The following is a 21,425-nucleotide window of genomic DNA, read 5'->3' on the forward strand; positions in this document are numbered from 1 at the left end:
AAGTAGTTTTTGCGTGAAGGAGTAACAAACATACACATACAAACTTTCTCCTTTATAATATTAGTGATAGCTGATGCCCGCGACTTCGTTCGCGTGGATGTGGGTTTTTCCAAATTCCCGTGGGAACTCTTTGATTTTCCGGGATAAAAAGTAGCCTATGTGCTAATCCAGGGTATAATCTATCTCCATTCTAAATTTCAGCCCAACCCGTCAAGTGGTTTTTGCGTGAATGAGTAACAAACATACACACACACATACAAACTTTCTCCTTTATAATATTATAGTGTGATGAACGTTACGAGCTCTTAGTCCATACCTTTTATTCAGAATTCAAACAATGAGTAATGATTTGTATTCTATTACAAGTTAGCCCTTGTCTGCGATGTCACCTGCTGCGTGCGGACTGCGGTTCGCTCATTTCATTGATAGCCACCGAGCTCATTAAAAAAAAAATATCACTCAGCAGTAGAACCCAGCAATTCCAAAATATAAGCTCCGTGGTTCTAAGGCAGATTTATAGAGCACACTTTGACTTTTAAAACGAGACAGTGTTATACCGCTGGTATAAATCTGTCTCGTTTTAACTGAAACTTAAGTGTAAGCAAAGTGAAAGTGCGCTCTAAGGATTTCTCGCACAGGCGTGACCGAGAACTGCGCAGTCCATTAGCAGCTTTTGGAAATGCGCGGGATACGCTCCCGTCGGACGCAAGCACGCATTTAGCTGCGCAGTGGCGGTGGCGCATTCATCGAACATTGAGTTGGCGAATCAGCATGCAAGTAGTGATGATGATGATGCACTCTAACATGGAAGCGGCTTCACTTTCAACGGGTTAAACCCATACTCCTTATCGGTTTCTTATTTCTACACAGCATCGTACTGGAATGCTATACCTATCTAATGTTAGAGTGGTAATTAACCACGGTCGTAGCCTCCCACCAAACCAGACCAGAGACAATTAAGAAAGAAATTCCCTAGCTACCCTGCCAGGAATCGAATCCGGGAGCTTTCAGCACAGCGCAGAAAGTTATTCCACTGATCCCCAGACTGAGCATTGTACATTTGTTTTGCGGTCACTGTAACCGACTGAAGGCAGTTAGGCACGGAGTCGAAGAGCGCTAGGAAAATATTTTGTGCAATTCAAAGTAGGTAGGTATTTAACTTTTTTTTAAAGTCAATAAAATTAACGGCAACCATACGTTTACCGCCTGATGTGCAAGTGGCATGGCATTATTGACACGGGTTCAACTAAGCATGTTGTGTAAACCAACTAGGTAGAACGGTTGTCTAGCCTGCAGGGCTGATGTATAGCTCTACAAGTAACACCATATGATATAGAAGGTAGAATTGGTATGTGTAGCAGGTTCATCTACTTACTCATACAAATGTAGAGAATAGAAAATACCACGATTCATGAAGTCAATGTTTTGGGCATGTCCAGAAACGAGGAAGCAGCAGCGAGGTATTTTCAGTAGGTAAGTAATGTTTAAAACGAGATAATAGGTCATTTCAATTCAAAATTAGCAGAATACTAGATAGCAATAATATTAATTTTCCTCATTTTCATGTTGGGATTTACTTTTCCTCATTAATTATTGGATAAATATTTGGTTGGTAGTTTGAACGAGCTAGTTGGGAGCTGGGCGGCGCTGGTTGTAGAAGTTGAGGCATTTGGTCGAGTCAGCAGAATGAAAGGCCTCCTGCTGCTGCCCCTGCTGGCGGCCGCTGCGCTGGGTGCCGCCGACGCGGCCGACCTCCAGCGGGAAGAGTGGGTCGCATTCAAGGTATTTCTGTCTATGCATACCTATATACAAAGGAAAGTTCTGACTCGCTGAAACTGATTCTGCAAGATAAAAAATAGGTACCTCAAGTATTAGGTAAGTTCGCCTACCTACATTTATTTTGTATGTGCAAATGACAAATTTACTCATGAAAACCTGTAAGAAAGTATCTAACTAAAATCCTTTGAAATTCATACTTGCAAAAACGTAAACGCAAAATTATTAATTAATTAATTTCAATTATTTATTATTATCTATTTAATTAAAGTCAATTTTTTTTTAATTTACAACTATTAATTAATGAACTATTAATTAATTAATTTAAAACTTTAATTAATAATTCTAATACTTAACTTAAACTTTAATTAATAGTTCTGATAATCTAGACCGCTCGACCTATCACACTTCACACTATTTATAATATTATAAAGGCGAAAGTCTGTGTGTATGTTTGTTACTCTTTCACGCAAAAACCACTGGACGGATTTGGCTGAAATTCGGAATGGAGATAGATAATATCCTGGATTAGCACATAGGCTACTTTTTATCCCGGAAAGTCAAAGAGATTCAACGGGATTTCGAAAAACCTAAATCCACACGGACGAAGTCGCGGGCGTCAGCTAGTCTAAAATAAAATGAAGTTTTGATCGGAGAGGGCGTATTCCCGTATATTTGTTTACTCTGTGAGTGAGCATACTCGTATTGGCCCAGCTGGAGCACCGCAAGGCGTACGCCAGCTCGGCGGAGGAGCGCGCGCGCATGGCGGTGTTCGCGCGGAACCGCCTCGCCGTGGCGCGCCACAACCAGCGCCACGCGCTGCGCCTCGAGCCCTTCCGCCTCGCGCTCAACCGCTTCGCGGACCTCACCGCCGACGAGTTCGCGCGCGCCCTCAACGGCTTCCGCCCGCCCAAGTGAGTCACACCTGACGAGTGTGATTACCGCTGCCCATGAACCGTTGCAGCACCAAAGGAATCACCGATGCGTTGCCGGCATTTAAGGAATTTGTTGTGTCACTCCTTGAATAACCCTTTTTGCTTGTAATCTAGAAGGAACACCGCCGAAGGGAGTTGGTTCCACGGTTTGCATGTGCGTGGAAAAAAGGATCTGACACAACGGGCGGTCGAAGTTCACCAGGCGCCCAGGTGGTGAGGGTGAAGTTGCGGTGGCGGGCGGTGCGGTTGTAGAAAAACCTTTTCACACCACTTGGTATACGATACAGATGTGTTAAAAGCTGTGATACCTAGTAATTAAAACTTCAGGTTCCTTCAGCTTCATGGAAATATCGTGAGGAAACCTGCGTGCCTGAAAATCCTTATGCTTACTTATAATCCATACTAATATTATAAATGCGAAAGTGTGTATGTCCGACTGTCTGTCTGTCTGCTACCTTTTCACGGCCCAACAGTTGATGAAATTTGGTAAAGAGTTAGCTTACATCCCGGTGAAGGACATAGGCTATTTTTTATCCCGAAAAATCAAGGAGTTCCCATGGGATTAAAAAAAACCTAAATCCACGCGGACGAAGTCGCGGGCATCATCTAGTTCTTGGTTCAGGTGATGAAAATTTGAAATCGGTTTCACATGGTCCGCGCGGTGATTTCACTAAGTACCTAGTAGTTTAGTAGTAGGTATGATGTAGAACATCCCTCAAGGCACGGCCACGCACAACAGACGGAAACGTTTAAGTGCGGAAACCAGCCCAGAGAGAAGAAGAAGGCACGGCCGAGCGCCCGCAGTCGAGTCGCCTGGTGCGCGGGACGGAGCAGGGTACAGCGAATAGTTTTTTTTAATTTTTATTTATTTAGTAATAGACTTAATTTAAAGAGAAACATTTTTCACCATTTTTTATAGACCAAAGCACTAGATAAAAAACAGACTGGTGTTTGGAATTTTGCAGCCCAAATAGACCGTAGTCTGTGCTAGGGCTGACAAAAAAAAAAAAAAGATTAATTTATTTTATGATTTTACGATTTAAAAAAAAAAAAAAAAGAGTTAAGCCTATATTTCCATTTTTTACAAACAAAAGAATAAAAAAATAAATTATTTTTTGTGCAACAGTGTTTATATAATAATATTTGCAGTTGCAATAGATATTGCAGTTATATATATAGTAATAGTTGCAGTAGATATTACTATGTTCTTGCTACGGCGCAGTACGGCGCGGCATTGTGTTCCCTTGTAGGCGCAGGCTGCTGGACAGCGCCGGCGCGGAGCCGTGGCGATGCCAGTTTCCCGGCTTGCCGGCTCGAGTGGACTGGAGGAGCGCCGGCGCCGTCACCGCCGTCAAGCAGCAGGGCCAGTGCGCGTCCTGCTGGGCCTTCGCCGCCGTGAGTAATTGTGTTCACTTGTAGGCGCAGGCTGCTGGACAGCGCCGGCGCGGAGCCGTGGCGATGCCAGTTTCCCGGCTTGCCGGCTCGAGTGGACTGGAGGAGCGCCGGCGCCGTCACCGCCGTCAAGCAGCAGGGCCAGTGCGCGTCCTGCTGGGCCTTCGCCGCCGTGAGTAATTGTGTTCACTTGTAGGCGCAGGCTCCTGGACAGCGCCGCCGCGGAGCCGTGGCGATGCCAGTTTCCCGGCTTGCCGGCTCGAGTGGACTGGAGGAGCGCCGGCGCCGTCACCGCCGTCAAGCAGCAGGGCCAGTGCGCGTCCTGCTGGGCCTTCGCCGCCGTGAGTAATTGTGTTCACTTGTAGGCGCAGGCTCCTGGACAGCGCCGCCGCGGAGCCGTGGCGATGCCAGTTTCCCGGCTTGCCGGCTCGAGTGGACTGGAGGAGCGCCGGCGCCGTCACCGCCGTCAAGCAGCAGGGCCAGTGCGCGTCCTGCTGGGCCTTCGCCGCCGTGAGTAATTGTGTTCACTTGTAGGCGCAGGCTCCTGGACAGCGCCGCCGCGGAGCCGTGGCGATGCCAGTTTCCCGGCTTGCCGGCTCGAGTGGACTGGAGGAGCGCCGGCGCCGTCACCGCCGTCAAGCAGCAGGGCCAGTGCGCGTCCTGCTGGGCCTTCGCCGCCGTGAGTAATTGTGTTCACTTGTAGGCGCAGGCTCCTGGACAGCGCCGCCGCGGAGCCGTGGCGATGCCAGTTTCCCGGCTTGCCGGCTCGAGTGGACTGGAGGAGCGCCGGCGCCGTCACCGCCGTCAAGCAGCAGGGCCAGTGCGCGTCCTGCTGGGCCTTCGCCGCCGTGAGTAATTGTGTTCACTTGTAGGCGCAGGCTGCTGGACAGCGCCGCCGCGGAGCCGTGGCGATGCCAGTTTCCCGGCTTGCCGGCTCGAGTGGACTGGAGGAGCGCCGGCGCCGTCACCGCCGTCAAGCAGCAGGGCCAGTGCGCGTCCTGCTGGGCCTTCGCCGCCGTGAGTAATTGTGTTCACTTGTAGGCGCAGGCTCCTGGACAGCGCCGCCGCGGAGCCGTGGCGATGCCAGTTTCCCGGCTTGCCGGCTCGAGTGGACTGGAGGAGCGCCGGCGCCGTCACCGCCGTCAAGCAGCAGGGCCAGTGCGCGTCCTGCTGGGCCTTCGCCGCCGTGAGTAATTGTGTTCACTTGTAGGCGCAGGCTCCTGGACAGCGCCGCCGCGGAGCCGTGGCGATGCCAGTTTCCCGGCTTGCCGGCTCGAGTGGACTGGAGGAGCGCCGGCGCCGTCACCGCCGTCAAGCAGCAGGGCCAGTGCGCGTCCTGCTGGGCCTTCGCCGCCGTGAGTAATTGTGTTCACTTGTAGGCGCAGGCTCCTGGACAGCGCCGCCGCGGAGCCGTGGCGATGCCAGTTTCCCGGCTTGCCGGCTCGAGTGGACTGGAGGAGCGCCGGCGCCGTCACCGCCGTCAAGCAGCAGGGCCAGTGCGCGTCCTGCTGGGCCTTCGCCGCCGTGAGTAATTGTGTTCACTTGTAGGCGCAGGCTGCTGGACAGCGCCGCCGCGGAGCCGTGGCGATGCCAGTTTCCCGGCTTGCCGGCTCGAGTGGACTGGAGGAGCGCCGGCGCCGTCACCGCCGTCAAGCAGCAGGGCCAGTGCGCGTCCTGCTGGGCCTTCGCCGCCGTGAGTGATTGTGTTCACTTGTAGGCGCAGGCTCCTGGACAGCGCCGCCGCGGAGCCGTGGCGATGCCAGTTTCCCGGCTTGCCGGCTCGAGTGGACTGGAGGAGCGCCGGCGCCGTCACCGCCGTCAAGCAGCAGGGCCAGTGCGCGTCCTGCTGGGCCTTCGCCGCCGTGAGTAATTGTGTTCACTTGTAGGCGCAGGCTGCTGGACAGCGCCGCCGCGGAGCCGTGGCGATGCCAGTTTCCCGGCTTGCCGGCTCGAGTGGACTGGAGGAGCGCCGGCGCCGTCACCGCCGTCAAGCAGCAGGGCCAGTGCGCGTCCTGCTGGGCCTTCGCCGCCGTGAGTGTTGTCCGACGTGATACTTGCTACATTACAATTGATGCTGCTAGTGCTCAGTGATCTCCGATCATTCAAACGTCACTTTTGAATCTAGGCTTCATTCAAAATAGGTATACTCAAGGTTAGGTGTATTCAAGTTAGGTCATTTGTCACTTCATGCTCAGAGACAAACATCCACACCGCCTAAGCATGCCCAATATTTTGTTCAAAGTTAGAAGTTGTCATACACGTCCAGTGACTGTAATTACCTACATAAGTCTGTAAGTCTGTAAGTAGGTATAGGCTGAATCGAGGCGTGATAAACATCACAAAAGCCGGCAACTTGTATGTTGTTTCAAATGTTTACGGGTACTACTTACCACCGCCCATTCCTATTGCCCGAAGGTAATCATTTCGCTTGCTATTCCTATGACGACTAGTTGACTTTTCTGAGTATTTAGAATAGGAATTTACCAAGTTTAAACAGAGTTACCAAGTTTAAGTGTGTACAGACGGGTGCAATCGAGGGGCAGCGGTTCCGAGACAAGCGCGTCCTGGAGTCGCTCTCGGAGCAGAACCTCCTGGACTGCGCCAACAGCAGCTACGGCTGCGCCGGCGGCACCGTGGACGCCGCCTTCTCGTACGTGCGCGCCCGCGGCATCGAGTCGGAGGCGGCTTACCCCTACGAGGCCCAGCAGGAACAGTGCAGGTACTGTAGAGTGCCACCTCTTCACTGGCTCAAAGACACTAAAATGTCCTTCTTGTGCTTCCTTATACAAATGTTTCCTTAATTCCTTAGATCCCCGCCACTCAGGGTTTCGTTCCATAGATCCAGCGTTATCTAGAGCGCTAGATAAACTTAGCGGCTATCCTCTATCGTACACACTTGGTATCTCACTTTTTTTGGTCCAGACATGACGATGTTTGATTGAACGATTAATGATTTAAAAGATAGCAGAAGGCACAAGAGCACGTGGCAGATCTCGCCCATGAGACGGACAGATCGAGGGAGGGCTGCGGTAGTTGTTCCTTTACGAGTGCTCTAGGAAAAGAGTCAGGGGAAGAGTGGGGCGTGGGGACGTCCATCCATCCATCCATCAGCCTGTAAGCGTCCACTGCTGGACATAGGCCTTTCCAAGAGCGCGCCACCAAACACGGTCCTCCGCCTTCCTCATCCACCCGCTCCCCGCCACCTTCTTCAGGTCATCGGTCCAGCGGGCTGGAGGTCGTCCTACACTGCGCTTACCGGTACGCGGTCTCCACTCCAGAACACGTCTGCCCCAACGGCCGTCGGTTCTGCGACAGACATGGCCTGCCCATTGCCACTTCAGCTTGCTAATCCTTTGAGCTATGTCGGTCGCTTTTGTTCTCCTGCGAATTTCCTCGTTCCGGATTTTATCCCTGAGAGTAATACCCAACATAGCTCGCTCCATAGCGCGCTGAGCGACTTTTAGTTTGTGGACGAGGCCAACTGTCAGTGTCCACGTTTCAACTCCATACGTCATCACAGGTAGGACACACTCATTAAAGACCTTAGTCTTAAGGCTTTGCGGTATCGACGATTCGAAGACCTGACGTAACTCTGAAAATGCTGCCCAGCCCAGCTGGATTCTTCTGTCAGCCTCCTTGTCGAAGTTGTTCCTACCAAATTTTATAACCTGGCCGAGGTAGTTATATTCCTGAACAACTTCGATGCTGACATTGCCGACGGTGACGGGTCTTGAGGTAACGTGTTCGTTAAACATGACTTTCGTTTTGTCTATATTCATCTCAAGACCTACTCGTCTGGAAGAACAGCTAAGCTCGATAAGCATTTCCTCAAGGTGTAGCAGCGATTCAGCCAGTATGACTATGTCATCCGCAAATCGCAAGTGTGAGATATTTTCGCCATTCACGTTTATGCCTCGACCATTCCAGTCCAATACCTTAAACACGTCTTCTAAAGCACAGGTGAAAAGTTTGGGAGATATTACATCTCCTTGCCTCACACCTCTCCGTATAGGGATCGGATTCGTTTGTTGGTCTTGAACTTGGACGGCCATGGTGGCGGAGTCATACAAACATCTCAACACTTGGATATAATGCCAGTCGACTTGGCATCGCTGTAATGAATCCAGAACAGCCCAGGTCTCGATGGAATCGAAGGCTTTCTCGTAGTCCACAAACGCTAGACAGAGTGGCAGATTATACTCCTGAGTCTTCTGCATAATCTGCCGTAACGTGTGGATGTGGTCTACGGTACTGTAGCCTTTCCGAAACCCAGCCTGCTCCGGAGGCTGAAATTCGTCAAGTCTTCGGGCGAGACGATTCGTAATAACCCGCGAGAACAGCTTGTAAATATGGCTTAGAAGTGAGATTGGTCTGTAGTTCTTAAGTAGACTCTTATCTCCTTTTTTGAAAAAGAGTACGGTGACACTTCTACTCCATTTTTCCGGTGTTGTGCCAGTTTTGATGACGGTATTAAAGAGGTCTTTATGCTTGGTAAGAATTGGCTTTCCTCCTGCGCGCAGGAGCTCCGCTGTAATACCGTCATCACCTGGGGCTTTATTATTCTTCAGCTGTCCTAGGGCTATACTAATCTCACCTACGTCGATATCCGGGAGGTCATCGGTATAGTGGCGCACAAGTCTTGCACGTTGGTCGTTCGTGGTTTGGGTGGGTGCAGGTTTCGAAGCATGGGCAGAGTAGAGCTGCCCGTAAAACTGCTCGATCTCCGCTAACACCTCTGGTTTCGAAGCAACAGTTCGGCCATCCGATGTTCTCAACTTCGTCAAATGGCTCCTCCCAAGACTCTTAGCGAATACTTTAGCCCCCTTATTACGTTCAATCGCATCTTTTATATTGCGAGTGTTGGCAGCACGCATATCGAAACGTATTCGCTTTTTAATGAGCTTGTTTAGAGACCGCCTCTCTGACGAAGTTGAGGACATTTCCCGTCTTTGCTGCATCAAATCCAGGGTCTCGCTAGAGATCTTGGATGAAAAGGTTTCGCCTTCTTTTCGGCAAAATTTACCACCCACTTCCCGAACGACATTCACAAGATCGCCATATTTCTGATCAACCTCGTCGGTGGTTTCCAGCAATTCGAATCGGTTCCTAAGTTCTAATTGGAACTTTTCTGTTGCAACTATGGGTTGGCGTGGTCTCGGGCGAAGAGTTGACCCCATCAAACGTGGGGACGTACCTATAGTTGATTTCGAGCCTACCACCACCACTAAAACACTCCAGCGATGACCACGGCCACTCAGTGCAGAACACGACTGAGGAGATGAACTCTTCGCACATCACCAGATATCTAGTACAGAACAGAAGTAAGAAATGATTCAAATGTTCTGTCTCCCGTCTATTTAGATACGACCGGAGGAAGAACGCAATTCCGCCCGGCTACGTCACAAAGTTCCGGCCATGCCCACCAGACGAGGAATGCCTGAAGTTGATGGTGGCGAAGGCGGGCCCCGCGGCGGCCGCCGTCGACGCCAGCCGCCGGAGCTTCCAGCTGTACGAGAGCGGAGTCTACTACGACGACGCCTGCTCCCCGGACAACGTCACCCACGCGGTGAGTCCGCTGACACTTATTTTGTATAATATTACGCCCTTACATAGGAAATTGGCGGTATATAATAATAAATCGATCAACTTTGAAACTAATGAATTTAAAATCAGTTCAGTCGTTTTATAGTTTATCAATTTCTTTCACTTTAAATTCCCACTATAATGACGTTGTACCTAGCTGTGTATCTACCCGAGCGAATCCAGGCGGATCAGCTGTTCCTTATATTTTTATTTTCTTACCTTTTGAATCCCTCTTGAGACTTCTGTCTACATGCTACATGGCATTTGTGTCGAGATACAATTTCAATGAGTTGAATCGATGAAGCGGGACTGTGCTGGCACGGCAGGTGCTGGTGGTGGGCTACGGCACGGACGAGGCGCTGGGCGACTACTGGCTGGTGAAGAACTCGTACGGCGCGGGCTGGGGCGAGCGCGGCTACGTGCGCATGGCGCGCGGCCGCTGCAACAACTGCGGCATCGCCTCCTACGCTTCCGTGCCCGTCGTTGAAGCTGCCGGTAGGCGTGCGTCCGCGGGTGGAGAGAGGCGCCGCCGCCACCCTGCGCGGCGCTGATCGTCAGCGCGCAGCGCGCCGACCTGGCAGCGTTATTTAACAACGCTTCATCCTAGTAAATCAAATAAAATCTGTGGCAAACATGTAGATTTGTTTGGCCCGCGCGGCGCAGGTAGCGCGTAAGCAATCTATACATCTACCTGTACAATACAATTAAATAAAAAAAACTGTTTTTAATGCCAAAATAACAGCTTTTTACTAAATGCACATTTGTTTGTTGGTTTATCAATTGGGTGTCGATTTGTCTTTCAATCACACCGCAACGGAACCGAACTATCGATACCTTTTAGTAGCAAAAGTTCGGTTAATATACCAAATATTAATCCACCCAAGGGCGAGGAAATAGTAACGAGTCCGACGAGTGACGACCTACTATCGTTGGCGAGAGGAGGTAGGTAGGTACCTATCGCCCTGCGGAGACAGGCCCATAGAGCTGTATGCGAGACTACAGCCGCCATTCTCTCGTCCGTGGAGATGGCTCCTAAGCACAGAAGCCTATGTGCATGATGTCATACGCACTTCACTTGACGGTGTATGGCGCTCGGTTTACTGGACGCCGCTACAAGTCCGCGCTCAACTTGATCGGCTATGAACGACAGCGCTAGGAGCGCCTTAAGGACTACTAACTGATGCCCGCGACTTCATCCGCGTGGATTTAGGTTTTAAAAATCCCGTGGGAACTCTTTGATTTTCTGGGATATAAAGTAGGTACCTAGCCTATGTTACTCTCCGTCCTTTCAACTATCTCAATGCTAAAAATCAAGTTCGGACGTGGCACGGCTCGGTCTAGCATAAATCATCTATATAATAATCATAAGTATGCGTTTTAAGTAAGTAATTAAATATCATTCATTTTTACGATGAAGGACAACGTACTGGGAATCCTGCATGCCTGACAATTCTCCATCAAGGGTTAAACTCAACAATTAAGCAGCAGAGTGAAAGCCGAAAGGTCGGAGGTTCGAACCCCATCCGTTGTACTATCTAGTGTCGTGCCCATCTCCGCAGTCTGTGGCCTCAGCTCAGCTCATTCTGAGAGGAGACCCGTGCTCAGTAGTGAGCCGGCGACGGGATGCTCATGATAATGAATAATGATGTCAAGAGGCTCAGAATAAAATGAAACATGAAAAATGAGACATGAAAATTGTATATTATAAAAAAAAGGACAATATTCACAATGACTAAACTATTTACACTCAGCGGGTCGCTGGCCCCGCAGCTGGCTGTCCGCCGGACTGCGCGGCGGCGCGGGCGGCGGGACGATTCGCTAACTGAATGATAGCCACCGAGCACATTTGACGATTCTACATTGCTGCTTGCAGTGATACTCAAACTATTTTTCGTAGAAAACCTTCAATGGATTAAAAATGAATGAGCCACAAACATAACCGCTGCGCAGACGCATCAATCGACAATGACCTGCGTAGACGAGCGACTATTGTCAGCGGAAGGCAAAAACCGGCCAAGTGCGAGTCGAATTCGCACACGAAGGGTTCCACCGTACGTGTGCCATCGTATAAGAACCAATACTTTTTTTTGTAAATTAACCACAAATTTAGTTTTCAAATTAAAATTTTTTTTTAATGAAAATATTACAATAAAACTTAAAGCTAGCCTTATCTAATTACTACACAAATCATACCCGCGTGGAATGGTGCCAAGAATACTGGCTGCATTTCGGCGTTGGACAGCCAGGCTGATCCATTGCGCAAAAAATGAGCCAGCCCTTCTGTCACCCGAAGGGGCTATTAAACGCGGTGAAATGTCTCGTAAAAAATTTTTTTACGAGACATTTCACGCTTTTCTTGTGCTATATGACATTGATACTTGCCATGATTGGCAATAGTAATTTAGGTGTCGTCAACGGAAACTAGGTACCCTTTTTCCTTTTCTCTTTTTCATTCCATTGACGGGTCTTGACTTGACCGACAGACAGACAGTGACGTGACCCTATAAGGGTTCCTTTTTTCTCTAGAGATACGGAATTCTAAAAATCTACTTACTAAGTGGACTAATAGTACGGCTAAACACCGCGACCGTAGTAAAACATGAGGGACTCGTCCTCCGCGGTCAATAGTCTCTCGTCTGCGCAGGCCCTAAGATGTATCCTCGTCAACATAGCTCTGGCGTTCCGCCCTTATCGGTCGATCTTCTCTTACTTGGCAGCCCATCTCCGGTGGACAGCCACCATTACAATTACTATTTTATTTTTATTATTTATTTACTTATTCTTGTTTATTACCTAATTAATACTCTATTATTATTTATTTTATAAATTAATACTTTTTACGCTGTAAAGCATAGCAATTTGATCTAGGTAGGTACTATTTGATAACAAAAGTTTGTGCAAACTCTATCGGCTCTGGGGCTTTAAAGATCCCATCCTTCCTTTACGTTAAGAGATAAACTTATGTCATCATCATCGCCCTGTGGAGTCCGCTGTTGGACATAGGCCTTCCCCAGAGAGCGCCACACACCCTATCACCACTTCCCGCCAGCTGCAAACCTATGTAAACCTAACTTAGGTTACTTAGGTGCAAAATCTCAATTTTCTAGAGCTAGGGTTTGAGAGGTACCTTGATTAAGTAAGTCAGTAGTTTCTTCTTCCTAACATTTTATACACTTACAAAATATACAACTCTAAAGCTAAACAAAAACATCCTTAAATATATAAATGGAAGATGGCACTTTTCTTAAAAACTTTAAAGGCTATAATAAAGAAATAGTGTTTAGGGATAGTGGCCTCTAATTCGAAGAAAAAAACTGCGTTAAATTTTGAAAGGAAAAGGCATATTATAGTAGCTGTACATTTCTTGAACCATCAATAATAAAATAATTAAGGTCAAGTTGTGTAACAATAGCGTCAGTAAACGCAGCTCCGTGACACATTCAAACACAAAGCATTCCTCGCAGGCTGCTCAGTGTTTGCTTATGACTCAGTAACCTACAGCCAGCTCGCTTATGTACACTACACATTCAATGTGGCTCTCCGCGGCGCCACGCGGCAGGCGGCTGATGAACTTACGTGTTACACGGAGGCTGAGCGCACTTTGACTTTGACAAGACAGATTTACGCCGGCGGTACGCTGTCTCGTTTTAACAGTCAAGTCTGAGCAAAGTCAAAGTGCGCCCTATAGATCTCAGCCGGAGTGTGGCTGACTAGTTTCGGTACCATCGAAATGTCTCTGCTCGCGATGCGGCGCGGAGGAGCGACACGCGTCTGCGGAACTAATGGTGTCCTGTCCCACGGATGATGGCGTTGTCTTAGCGTTAAAAAGCAGTTTCCTCGTCGCCGCGTCGCTAGCAGAGGGCCAACGCCAGCATCGTAATTGCGATAAAAACGCATGGGATTCCATGCCTTTTGTAGTGTATTCCGACGGTTTACAAATTGTCATTTTTTTTGCAACGATTTATTCTAATAGTGCGCGCTTAGCCTTAAGGTAGAGTTTGAGCTAAACGATCTACAAGGCGCAATATTTAGCCATAGATATCTGTAGACCGCGCGTACGTCTTCGTGCGGTTGTTGGGCGTCTGCCAGAGCGTTCATGGCGAGGCAGTGGCCCGGCGCAAGACTCGACGCAGGTATACTTTACTAAGCCAACTACTTTATTGCAATGAGGAACTTTCCAGGGCGTGTCAATGAAGGCCTCATAGAACATGCCCTACCAAGGAATTAAGAAAACGTGTAATAAATAAATCTAGAAAACCAGGTGAGGTTTTAGAAAAACAAGTGACATTTTCTCTACTGTTTCAGATTTCTATAAACGCTGAATAATCAATCTCAGCTTCCGTTAAACTCACTAGCACAAATTTATGACTTTCCTCGGAAGGGTGTGACATCTTGCAGCGCCATCTATTGAGGCTTTGAATAAAGATTTAAACAAATAAATATTTTAATGAACACACCCTGGAAAGTTCCTCATTGTTACAATAGGTGAAATTTTGTGAATTGTGATGGAATTGTAATTTGTGACTATAGAAGTATTATTAATAGTTAAGTTATACAAATATTTACAACCATCGAGACATCCATCTTGAATACATGCATGCTGTACAGAGAGCTGGGCAACTGCGGCGTGGAGCTGCAAGCCTCCCACTATATATACAAGCTAACCACAACACCGCAGTTGCCGACCCGCGCCCGGCGCACAGTGCTGGAGACTGTTGCAAATGTGTTTCTGCTTTTTACCACAAAAATGTGCTTTTATTTACGAACACGTATTTTTCTACACAAAATTACTCTAAATGAACTTAAATGCCAGGTAATCAAATGATTTCTGCAGAAAAAACACCATTTTAATATAACTAATATAGTGACAAGCTCAATATAATAGCACATTACATTGAGATTTGTCACAGAGTTCTGTGCAAAGTACACGCGGTGGAACGCAGGATGGGCTTACTATTAGGGCAGGGGCTGGTACAGGGTTCAAAGCCAGGGTAGGCATTACTTACGTAGTACTATTTACTATCCATGATAAATAATGAGCAATGAACTAACTATTCGACCAGCACGCTTCCGCCTGACGAGAAGATGTCGTATAATTGTGTGTGTGTGTTTATTTCTTCTTGGGCTTCTTGGGGTTCCTCGAGCGGCTCTTGGCCTTGCAGAGCGGGCAGATGGGCGCGTTGCGGTGGATCTGCTGGTGGCACGACAGGCACGACTTCATGGGCGGCGGCTGCTGCCTGCACACGCACCACACACCCTGTCATGCGGACGCTGCCGTGGCGTGCGTGTCGCCGCATGACAGGGAAGCAAAAGAACTGATCGCTCGAGGGTGCAATCATTAACTCAAACTGCCCATGTATGGCTGACCTAAATGCTCGGAACAACGAAAGAATATTATGTCATATTGTCAGCTAAGGCCCGGTATCCACTTCAGCGAAGCAGAGATGGGTTCAGCGGACGAATCAGATTATTGATACATGATATAAATGAAAAAACTATTACGTCTTTTGCCAATAATAAGTCTGCTGAACACATTCCGCCCATCTCCATCGGGCGAGTATCGGACCTTAGACTTTTAGCTCGAGTACACATTAGCCAAAGCGTTCGCCGAGTGCCAGTGAGGCGGTAAACATGCAAACGCTACTTGTCTTTGCCAAACAAATCCCTTTTTGTAATTAAAGTCAGCGAGTCGGCTAGAATGGAATATACCTAGTGTACGTGTTCACCGCACGCAGCAGGCTAATGTGTGCTAGGCTCTCGACAGAAGCCAAATCGCAACCATTCTACCGTTCGCTAAATGCCAGGACACAGCCAAAGAAGCAGGCTAACTTTGTATAGGTATCGACAACTTGAACATTCTTTATTAACCTGCATTTAGAGCTAATAAATGATTGAACTAAGATCCTATAATCGGTTTCTAATCGGAACACTAAATCACTTGGCTGTAATCTTTGCTAGTTAGACTATCACTCCATCATAGTCTTCCACCAGACCAGACCAGGAACTATTTGGGAGGTCGTTCTTCATTCTGCTACAGTAAGCTTCTGGCTTGGCGCATTACAAAAACACTAGGGACAGGTGAGCCTACAGGCGTCAGTGATAGGCATTTTGCAAACGGCAGAATTCAATCAGACTGACAGACATAAAATCACTTGCATAGCTTAAGTTGCCTTCAAACTACGGAAATATAATATAATAAATAAATATCGCTCACTCTACTTTTAAATGTCACTGTTCACACTTAGATGTAATATTATTACATCTAACAGAGTGAACAGTGACATTTAAAGCGAGCGATATTTATTTATTATATTATATTCCGCAGTTTAAAATCAACTTAACTTTTTGTATATAGGCCACGCTAGCTTCTATGGCAGATAACATACTTCTGTAACACATAGGATTATGAGTTTGTTAAGCTAAACAACAATATAAAAAGTAACTAAAACGAAAGCTTTTACGAATAAGCAAAAACATAAGTAAAGTAACATTAAGATAAAAGCAGAGTCGCGCCGACGAGCAACGACACACAGAGAGAAAACCCATTCCGATGATATTATTAAGTTATGGTGTAGGTGCTTAATCCACAATCCAAACCAAAGTCAATCCACAAAATTCTAGTCTTTATCTCATACTTATGCCCGCTCTCGAAAAAAATTAGCACAATTGACAAGCAAAAGGTATACACAGTAGTATCCGTTGTACTTAAAAGGCTTTAATTTTGAAATTCCTAAGTAAAGCTTGAAGCTATACACACGGACAGAAGAACAAATGTAATTTCATGGAAATAGACTTCAAGATCTCAAGATGTAGTGCATTTTAGAGGTTGGTTTGGAAAGCATCTGGCAGCCCTGCACATGCGCCTCTGCGTGTCGCGGCGAGCGCGGCGGGTGGGGAAGGAGGGGGTGCGCAACAGAAACAATCGAACCTCAGCGAGACGGTAAGGAAATCTTGTTGGATGGCAGACCTGAACGCGGGCGGCGGCGGCGGCGGCTTGCGCGGCGCCGGCGCCAGGAACGCGCCGCGCGCGGGCGCCGCCGCCGGGAAGCGGCTGCAACAGGGACACGCGTCACTCACGTGGACCAACACTATACAGTTACTTACTACAGTACCCAACAGCTGCGCTGGTTGATGGTATACTCACTCGGGCGTGATGGGGCTGCCCTCCTCCTCGTGCAGGTCCGGCAGGCGGTCGAGGCCGAGGCACTGCCTCCTCAGCAGGTCCACCTCCGTCTTCAGCGGACGGTAGTCCTCGTGCAGTCGCGAAGCGTTGGACAACTTGCGTGACATGCTCTCTTCCGTCTGCTTTATAACTGTCTCCATCTGAAATTACAACATTAAACAGTGTAAAAACTTTGTGTGTGTTTATAAATTATGTGCTTGTAGAGGGCTAAAAGCACTTAAATTATATTTTACATGTATCTCAATAAACATATGCTACTTTTATGAATTAGGTTCTAATACCATGTAGTCAAAATTAGCAACTTTACAGGAGCAAGAAAACTTGTTTTCAGAGATCCAATTTGTTATAGACATCAAACAGTTGCTTTTTTATTTCTTTAAAGAGTTTCTATCGCACGTTTTCTGTTTTCTGACTGGCCGAAACGACGCAACTGTCCATTCTCTAACGAATGGCTTAAAAATGTTAAAATCGCCCAAAATTTCTTACCTAGGGTTAGGATTTGAGGGTTTTGCTTATTGTTGTAAATAGAAAATATTATTTACTTGAGAGAAATGGCTGAAAAAACTCCACTTGACCATTTGGAATCAATAAAATGCACAAGCCCCGGCCGAGCAGTGCCAGTGAAAACAAACAACACGAGCGCCGCGCCGCCACAATAAACACCACTACACGCCACACCTGCTGTTTACTCTGCACTATTCCTGGACTCCACTCCCTGTACGAGTGTTACAATGTACAAGTTGTATGCCACAAGTATCCACTGTACCTAGCTCAGACTCCCCACTGAGGGAGCAAGGCTCCATAGCTAACTAAAACATTGTATGTATTATTTGGATAAATTAATCTGCTCTTTACTATTCAAAAGCAAATCTCTAGGACCACAATTTGTAAAGATTTATTGCTGAAAAATAGCTTTGTTTTATTTTTTGAACCTTTATTTCTAATTTGTTTTGTCATTTTTCATTGTAAGTCTTAGGTGGTGAAAATTAAATAAAAATTAAAAATCTATTTTGAAAACATATAAGGCTTTTTACATACCTCACTTAACCTAGTATCTTCACTTTAAAACCACCCTCCATTTTGGCCCCTTTTGCTATCATAATAATATTTTGAAATTCTTCATTTGCAATAAAGTTCCCAAGTCAATAGCTGTGATTTAGTGGCTAGGACCTCCTATTTGGGAGGTTAGAGTTTCGATTCCGGATATGCACCTTTAACTTTTCGGCTTTTAAAAGCAATTAAATTATATCATTTGCTTTAACAGCAAAGGAAAACGTCGTGAGGCAATCTGCATGCTTGAGAGTGCTCCATAGTCTTCACAAATATGTGTGAAGTCTGCTGATCGGCATTAAGCCAGCGAAGCAGACTATGGCTTAAACCCTTCTCGCTTGGGGGGGGAGACCCATGCTCAGTTCTGATGAAAAACAAGCAAACTTACAGCATTGATATCAGCGTGTATCTGGCGCAGTTCCTCCACGTGGCTCATCTTCTCCTGCTGCAGCAGCTCCATCTCCCGCTTGTACTGCGCCAGGCAGCGCCCCTCCTGGTCGCCGCTGCGCACCTCGTTGAGGATGCTGCGCTTCAGGCGCTCCAGTGTTATAGTTTTGTTCCTGCAACCCACACCAGCAGGCCGCTTGTACAACACAAATAACGACAAGCTAACCAATCATGTGCTACCAATTTTGGGAGTTGCATCAGCAAAATTTGTTTGTGCAGAAAAGCACAACGTAATGCCGACAAAAAGCAGGCGGACGCGCGCAGTCACTGCCCGAGACATTTATGCATCATTCAAAAATAACAATTCTGCGCAAATATAGCGGCGTAACTTATAAATGATAATAATGTAGTTTGCCATATTCCAAAATAAATAAAATACATACAAGATGCTGAATGCTAAGGTGACTATAGAATATACAAAATGCTAAGGTTTGGACCACCCTTTCCGTGTTAGTGTTTCCTGCCAAGTATAACTTAAGTACCTTCAAGGCAAGAATGCTCCAACCTCATTGATTTCCGTGAGACATGATTGTCATCAAATGCAAGCCTATCTTGCAATTAAAAATTGCACTATGCTCCACCCTGCTTGCAATAGTGTGCTATAGAGTTTACATCTCAAAGGACAGGTTTCCCAAAAACTCAAGAGGTGAATCTGTGATCCCGAATGATCAGTTATGCCACTAAGCCATCACTGCATCTTATACTAGGATCAATCAAAGGGTGCGAGTTAGATGTTGGGGCGAGGAGGTAACCCATGCCACCATGTTAGCCTTAGCCAGTAGCATCGCTGAAGAGTTCCAAGTCCTTGTACAATATATTTTTTTTAAAATGAAAGTAAGTTAATATGATTGTGCACTGCAGAACCCATAATCCCGTCTTTTTCCATGATTTTAGCCGTCACAGCTTTAAATTACGATTTTATTTAAGTCGTAACACAGTGTAATGATGAATTTAGCAAGGTTTTTAACGAAAAATAAAATTAATTGTGTCAAGTGTTTATTGATCGAGCCTACAGGTGCGAAACGGCTTCATATTTAGTATCAAAACAAGTACTCACCTGATTTCTTTCATGGCTTCTAATTTATGATATATTTCCCTTTCGTTCTCTGCTGTCATTTTCTAATACGAAGGAAACAATAATATTTTCTCAAAAGAGAAAACTAAACGAAAAACGAAAAAACAAAGCGGTAATATTTTACTAAACACATGAGCACCACCACAGAGTTCATTGCATGGACGTATTATATAGCTTACATTGTACCATACATTGATTTTAAACGTAAACACAGACCTAGAAGACTTCGTCTGTGTTGGTGTTAGCTGGCGAGCGTGCTCTGCCTTTTTGGAGTGTTTTTTTTTTGTTAAAACTGACTGGAAAGCGCTCTAAGGGGGGGCCGTGCGCGTGCGGCGAGCGCCGGCACAGACGGGGTCCACACTTGTATAATTTAACTAACTTGTTACAAATAATAACTACAAACTTGACATTGGCTAATCTTTGTAAAGCCAGACGAGAGCACGAGAGAGGCAGATCTAGAACCATAGCCATAGCTTAGAATCGAACGTAGTGTTTATATACCTACTCTTTGAATATACGGATAACGGAGCACCACACCACGTAGTGATTACATACTCTTTGCACCACACCACCAAGCACCTTAAAGTATACCCAATGTAGAGTCTGTGCCAACTGCCAAGCATGCAAGCAAATTCCCGAAGTGTTACACATGCTCATTTCAAGCATGAAAGCATGCTTCTATTGAGCAGTTGCTACTTAGTAGCATGTGTGTCAGAATGTTGCTCAAAATTAGCATGCTCATTTCGAGTTTGCTTAAAAATCAACAGGCGTGCGATTTTTGAGCATGCTACCTGCGGTGCGGGTGGAAGGGGGCGTGCTTTAAGCGCGTCTAAACAGGTTTGCTTATTGAGCATGCTAGTATACCCATTACCCAGTATAATATTGTAGTCTTTGCATGCTAGTATCGATCATGCGGTAGCACCCGCATATAGTTTTTATAACCCGTAGCATCTTCTACTCGCATTTCTGTAAGCAATTATTGAGCACTTGCTCCCAAGTCCTGTCTTCTAGAAATCCAAATCACGGACCCAAATCTTTCTGTTCCTTTTCTTTTTTGTCGAGCTTCTGGATGCATTACATCGCCAGCAAAAGGATGATCTTATTCAGCTCCATACGGATAGCTGTTTGATTGTCCATGACTTTGTTTGAACTGAGCGAGAAAGAACGCTTTAAAATGGCATGCGTATTTGGGATGTTTGCTTTGAGTTTATTCAAGAGCATACTTAAAAGTAGCATGCCTATTGCTAGCAAATGTAAACTGTTCATAAGCATGCTCGTATTGAGCATACTCATAAGCATGCTTACTAGCATGCTATTTTAGAGCATGTGTAACAGTACCTTAAAAGTTTCAAAGTCGGTTTTATTAACCGACTTTCAAAAAAGGAGGAGGTTCTCAATTCGTCGGAATCTTTTTTTTCTTTTGAATTTTTTTTTTCACAATTAACTATTAGTGGCCCCACTGTACTATAATATGCTATGCCCAGTTAAAACCATACTATTTACTAAGCTATTACACTGATCGCAAGCAATTTGCTTTTATCCATTGAGGAGTTCTGTTCTCCATCTCCGAAGATATTTATCAGATCTTCATCATATGGGACTAACTACCTGCGAAGTATATATACCCTTTCAAACAAAAAACAAAATTTTCCAAATCGGTTCAGGCGTCTTTGAGTAATCGGGGAACATACATAAAAAATAATAAAAAGATTCCGACAAATTGAGAACCTCCTCCTTTTTCGAAATCGGTTAAAAATTTGGCACCACAGAGCACTTTTACAGACGGCAGAGCAGATGAACATTCATAGACCAATAACAGTTTTTTGCCCTGTATGTCATGATCAATACGTCCATGTCATGATCGCAATCACCTCTGATTAGCCACAATGCATTGTTGCAACAATAGCATAAATTTAGCCAATAACAACAATCGCGATTGCAATAGTGATCGATGTAGGTTTTATGGAATCGAGCTCACAGATTG

The 21,425-nt window shown here is 46.4% G+C and overlaps 2 protein-coding genes across 2 annotated transcripts; one reads left to right on the forward strand and one right to left on the reverse strand.

The window, feature by feature from the left end:
• Positions 1-1,175: 1,175 nt before the first annotated feature.
• LOC123870505 lies at positions 1,176-16,818 on the forward strand. The gene is made up of 18 exons (XM_045913832.1): positions 1,176-1,473; positions 1,617-1,782; positions 2,491-2,690; positions 3,962-4,126; positions 4,300-4,416; positions 4,469-4,585; positions 4,638-4,754; positions 4,807-4,923; positions 4,976-5,092; positions 5,145-5,261; positions 5,314-5,430; positions 5,483-5,599; positions 5,652-5,800; positions 5,971-6,134; positions 6,626-6,822; positions 9,465-9,669; positions 10,013-10,146; positions 16,647-16,818. The coding sequence occupies exons 1-18, from the start codon at positions 1,412-1,414 to the stop codon at positions 16,816-16,818; spliced, it is 2,550 nt and encodes an 849-aa protein (XP_045769788.1). The 5' UTR covers positions 1,176-1,411.
• LOC123870209 (zinc finger C4H2 domain-containing protein) lies at positions 16,790-19,603 on the reverse strand. The gene is made up of 3 exons (XM_045913415.1): positions 19,424-19,603; positions 18,308-18,479; positions 16,790-17,009 (listed from the first exon to the last, which is right to left on the reverse strand). The coding sequence occupies exons 1-3, from the start codon at positions 19,480-19,482 to the stop codon at positions 16,827-16,829; spliced, it is 414 nt and encodes a 137-aa protein (XP_045769371.1). The 5' UTR covers positions 19,483-19,603; the 3' UTR covers positions 16,790-16,826.
• Between the last annotated feature and the right edge of the window lie 1,822 nt (positions 19,604-21,425).

This window comes from Maniola jurtina, chromosome 12, assembly GCF_905333055.1.
Source record: "Maniola jurtina chromosome 12, ilManJurt1.1, whole genome shotgun sequence".
NCBI classification, from domain to species: domain Eukaryota; kingdom Metazoa; phylum Arthropoda; class Insecta; order Lepidoptera; family Nymphalidae; genus Maniola; species Maniola jurtina.

Bases quoted from the DNA above. Each gene is read 5' to 3' on its own strand.
- LOC123870505 (XM_045913832.1), top strand. From the start codon at position 1,412: ATGAAGTCAATGTTTTGGGCATGTCCAGAAACGAGGAAGCAGCAGCGA. The intron at 1,783-2,490 runs GTATTTCTGTCT...GTATTGGCCCAG, and splicing joins AAGAGTGGGTCGCATTCAAG to CTGGAGCACCGCAAGGCGTA. The intron at 4,755-4,806 runs GTGCGCGTCCTG...GTTCACTTGTAG, and splicing joins GCCGTCAAGCAGCAGGGCCA to GCGCAGGCTCCTGGACAGCG.
- LOC123870209 (XM_045913415.1), bottom strand. From the start codon at position 19,482: ATGACAGCAGAGAACGAAAGGGAAATATATCATAAATTAGAAGCCATG. The intron at 18,480-19,423 runs GTGAGTACTTGT...TGTGGGTTGCAG, and splicing joins GAAGCCATGAAAGAAATCAG to GAACAAAACTATAACACTGG. The intron at 17,010-18,307 runs GTAAGTTTGCTT...TTGTAATTTCAG, and splicing joins TACACGCTGATATCAATGCT to ATGGAGACAGTTATAAAGCA.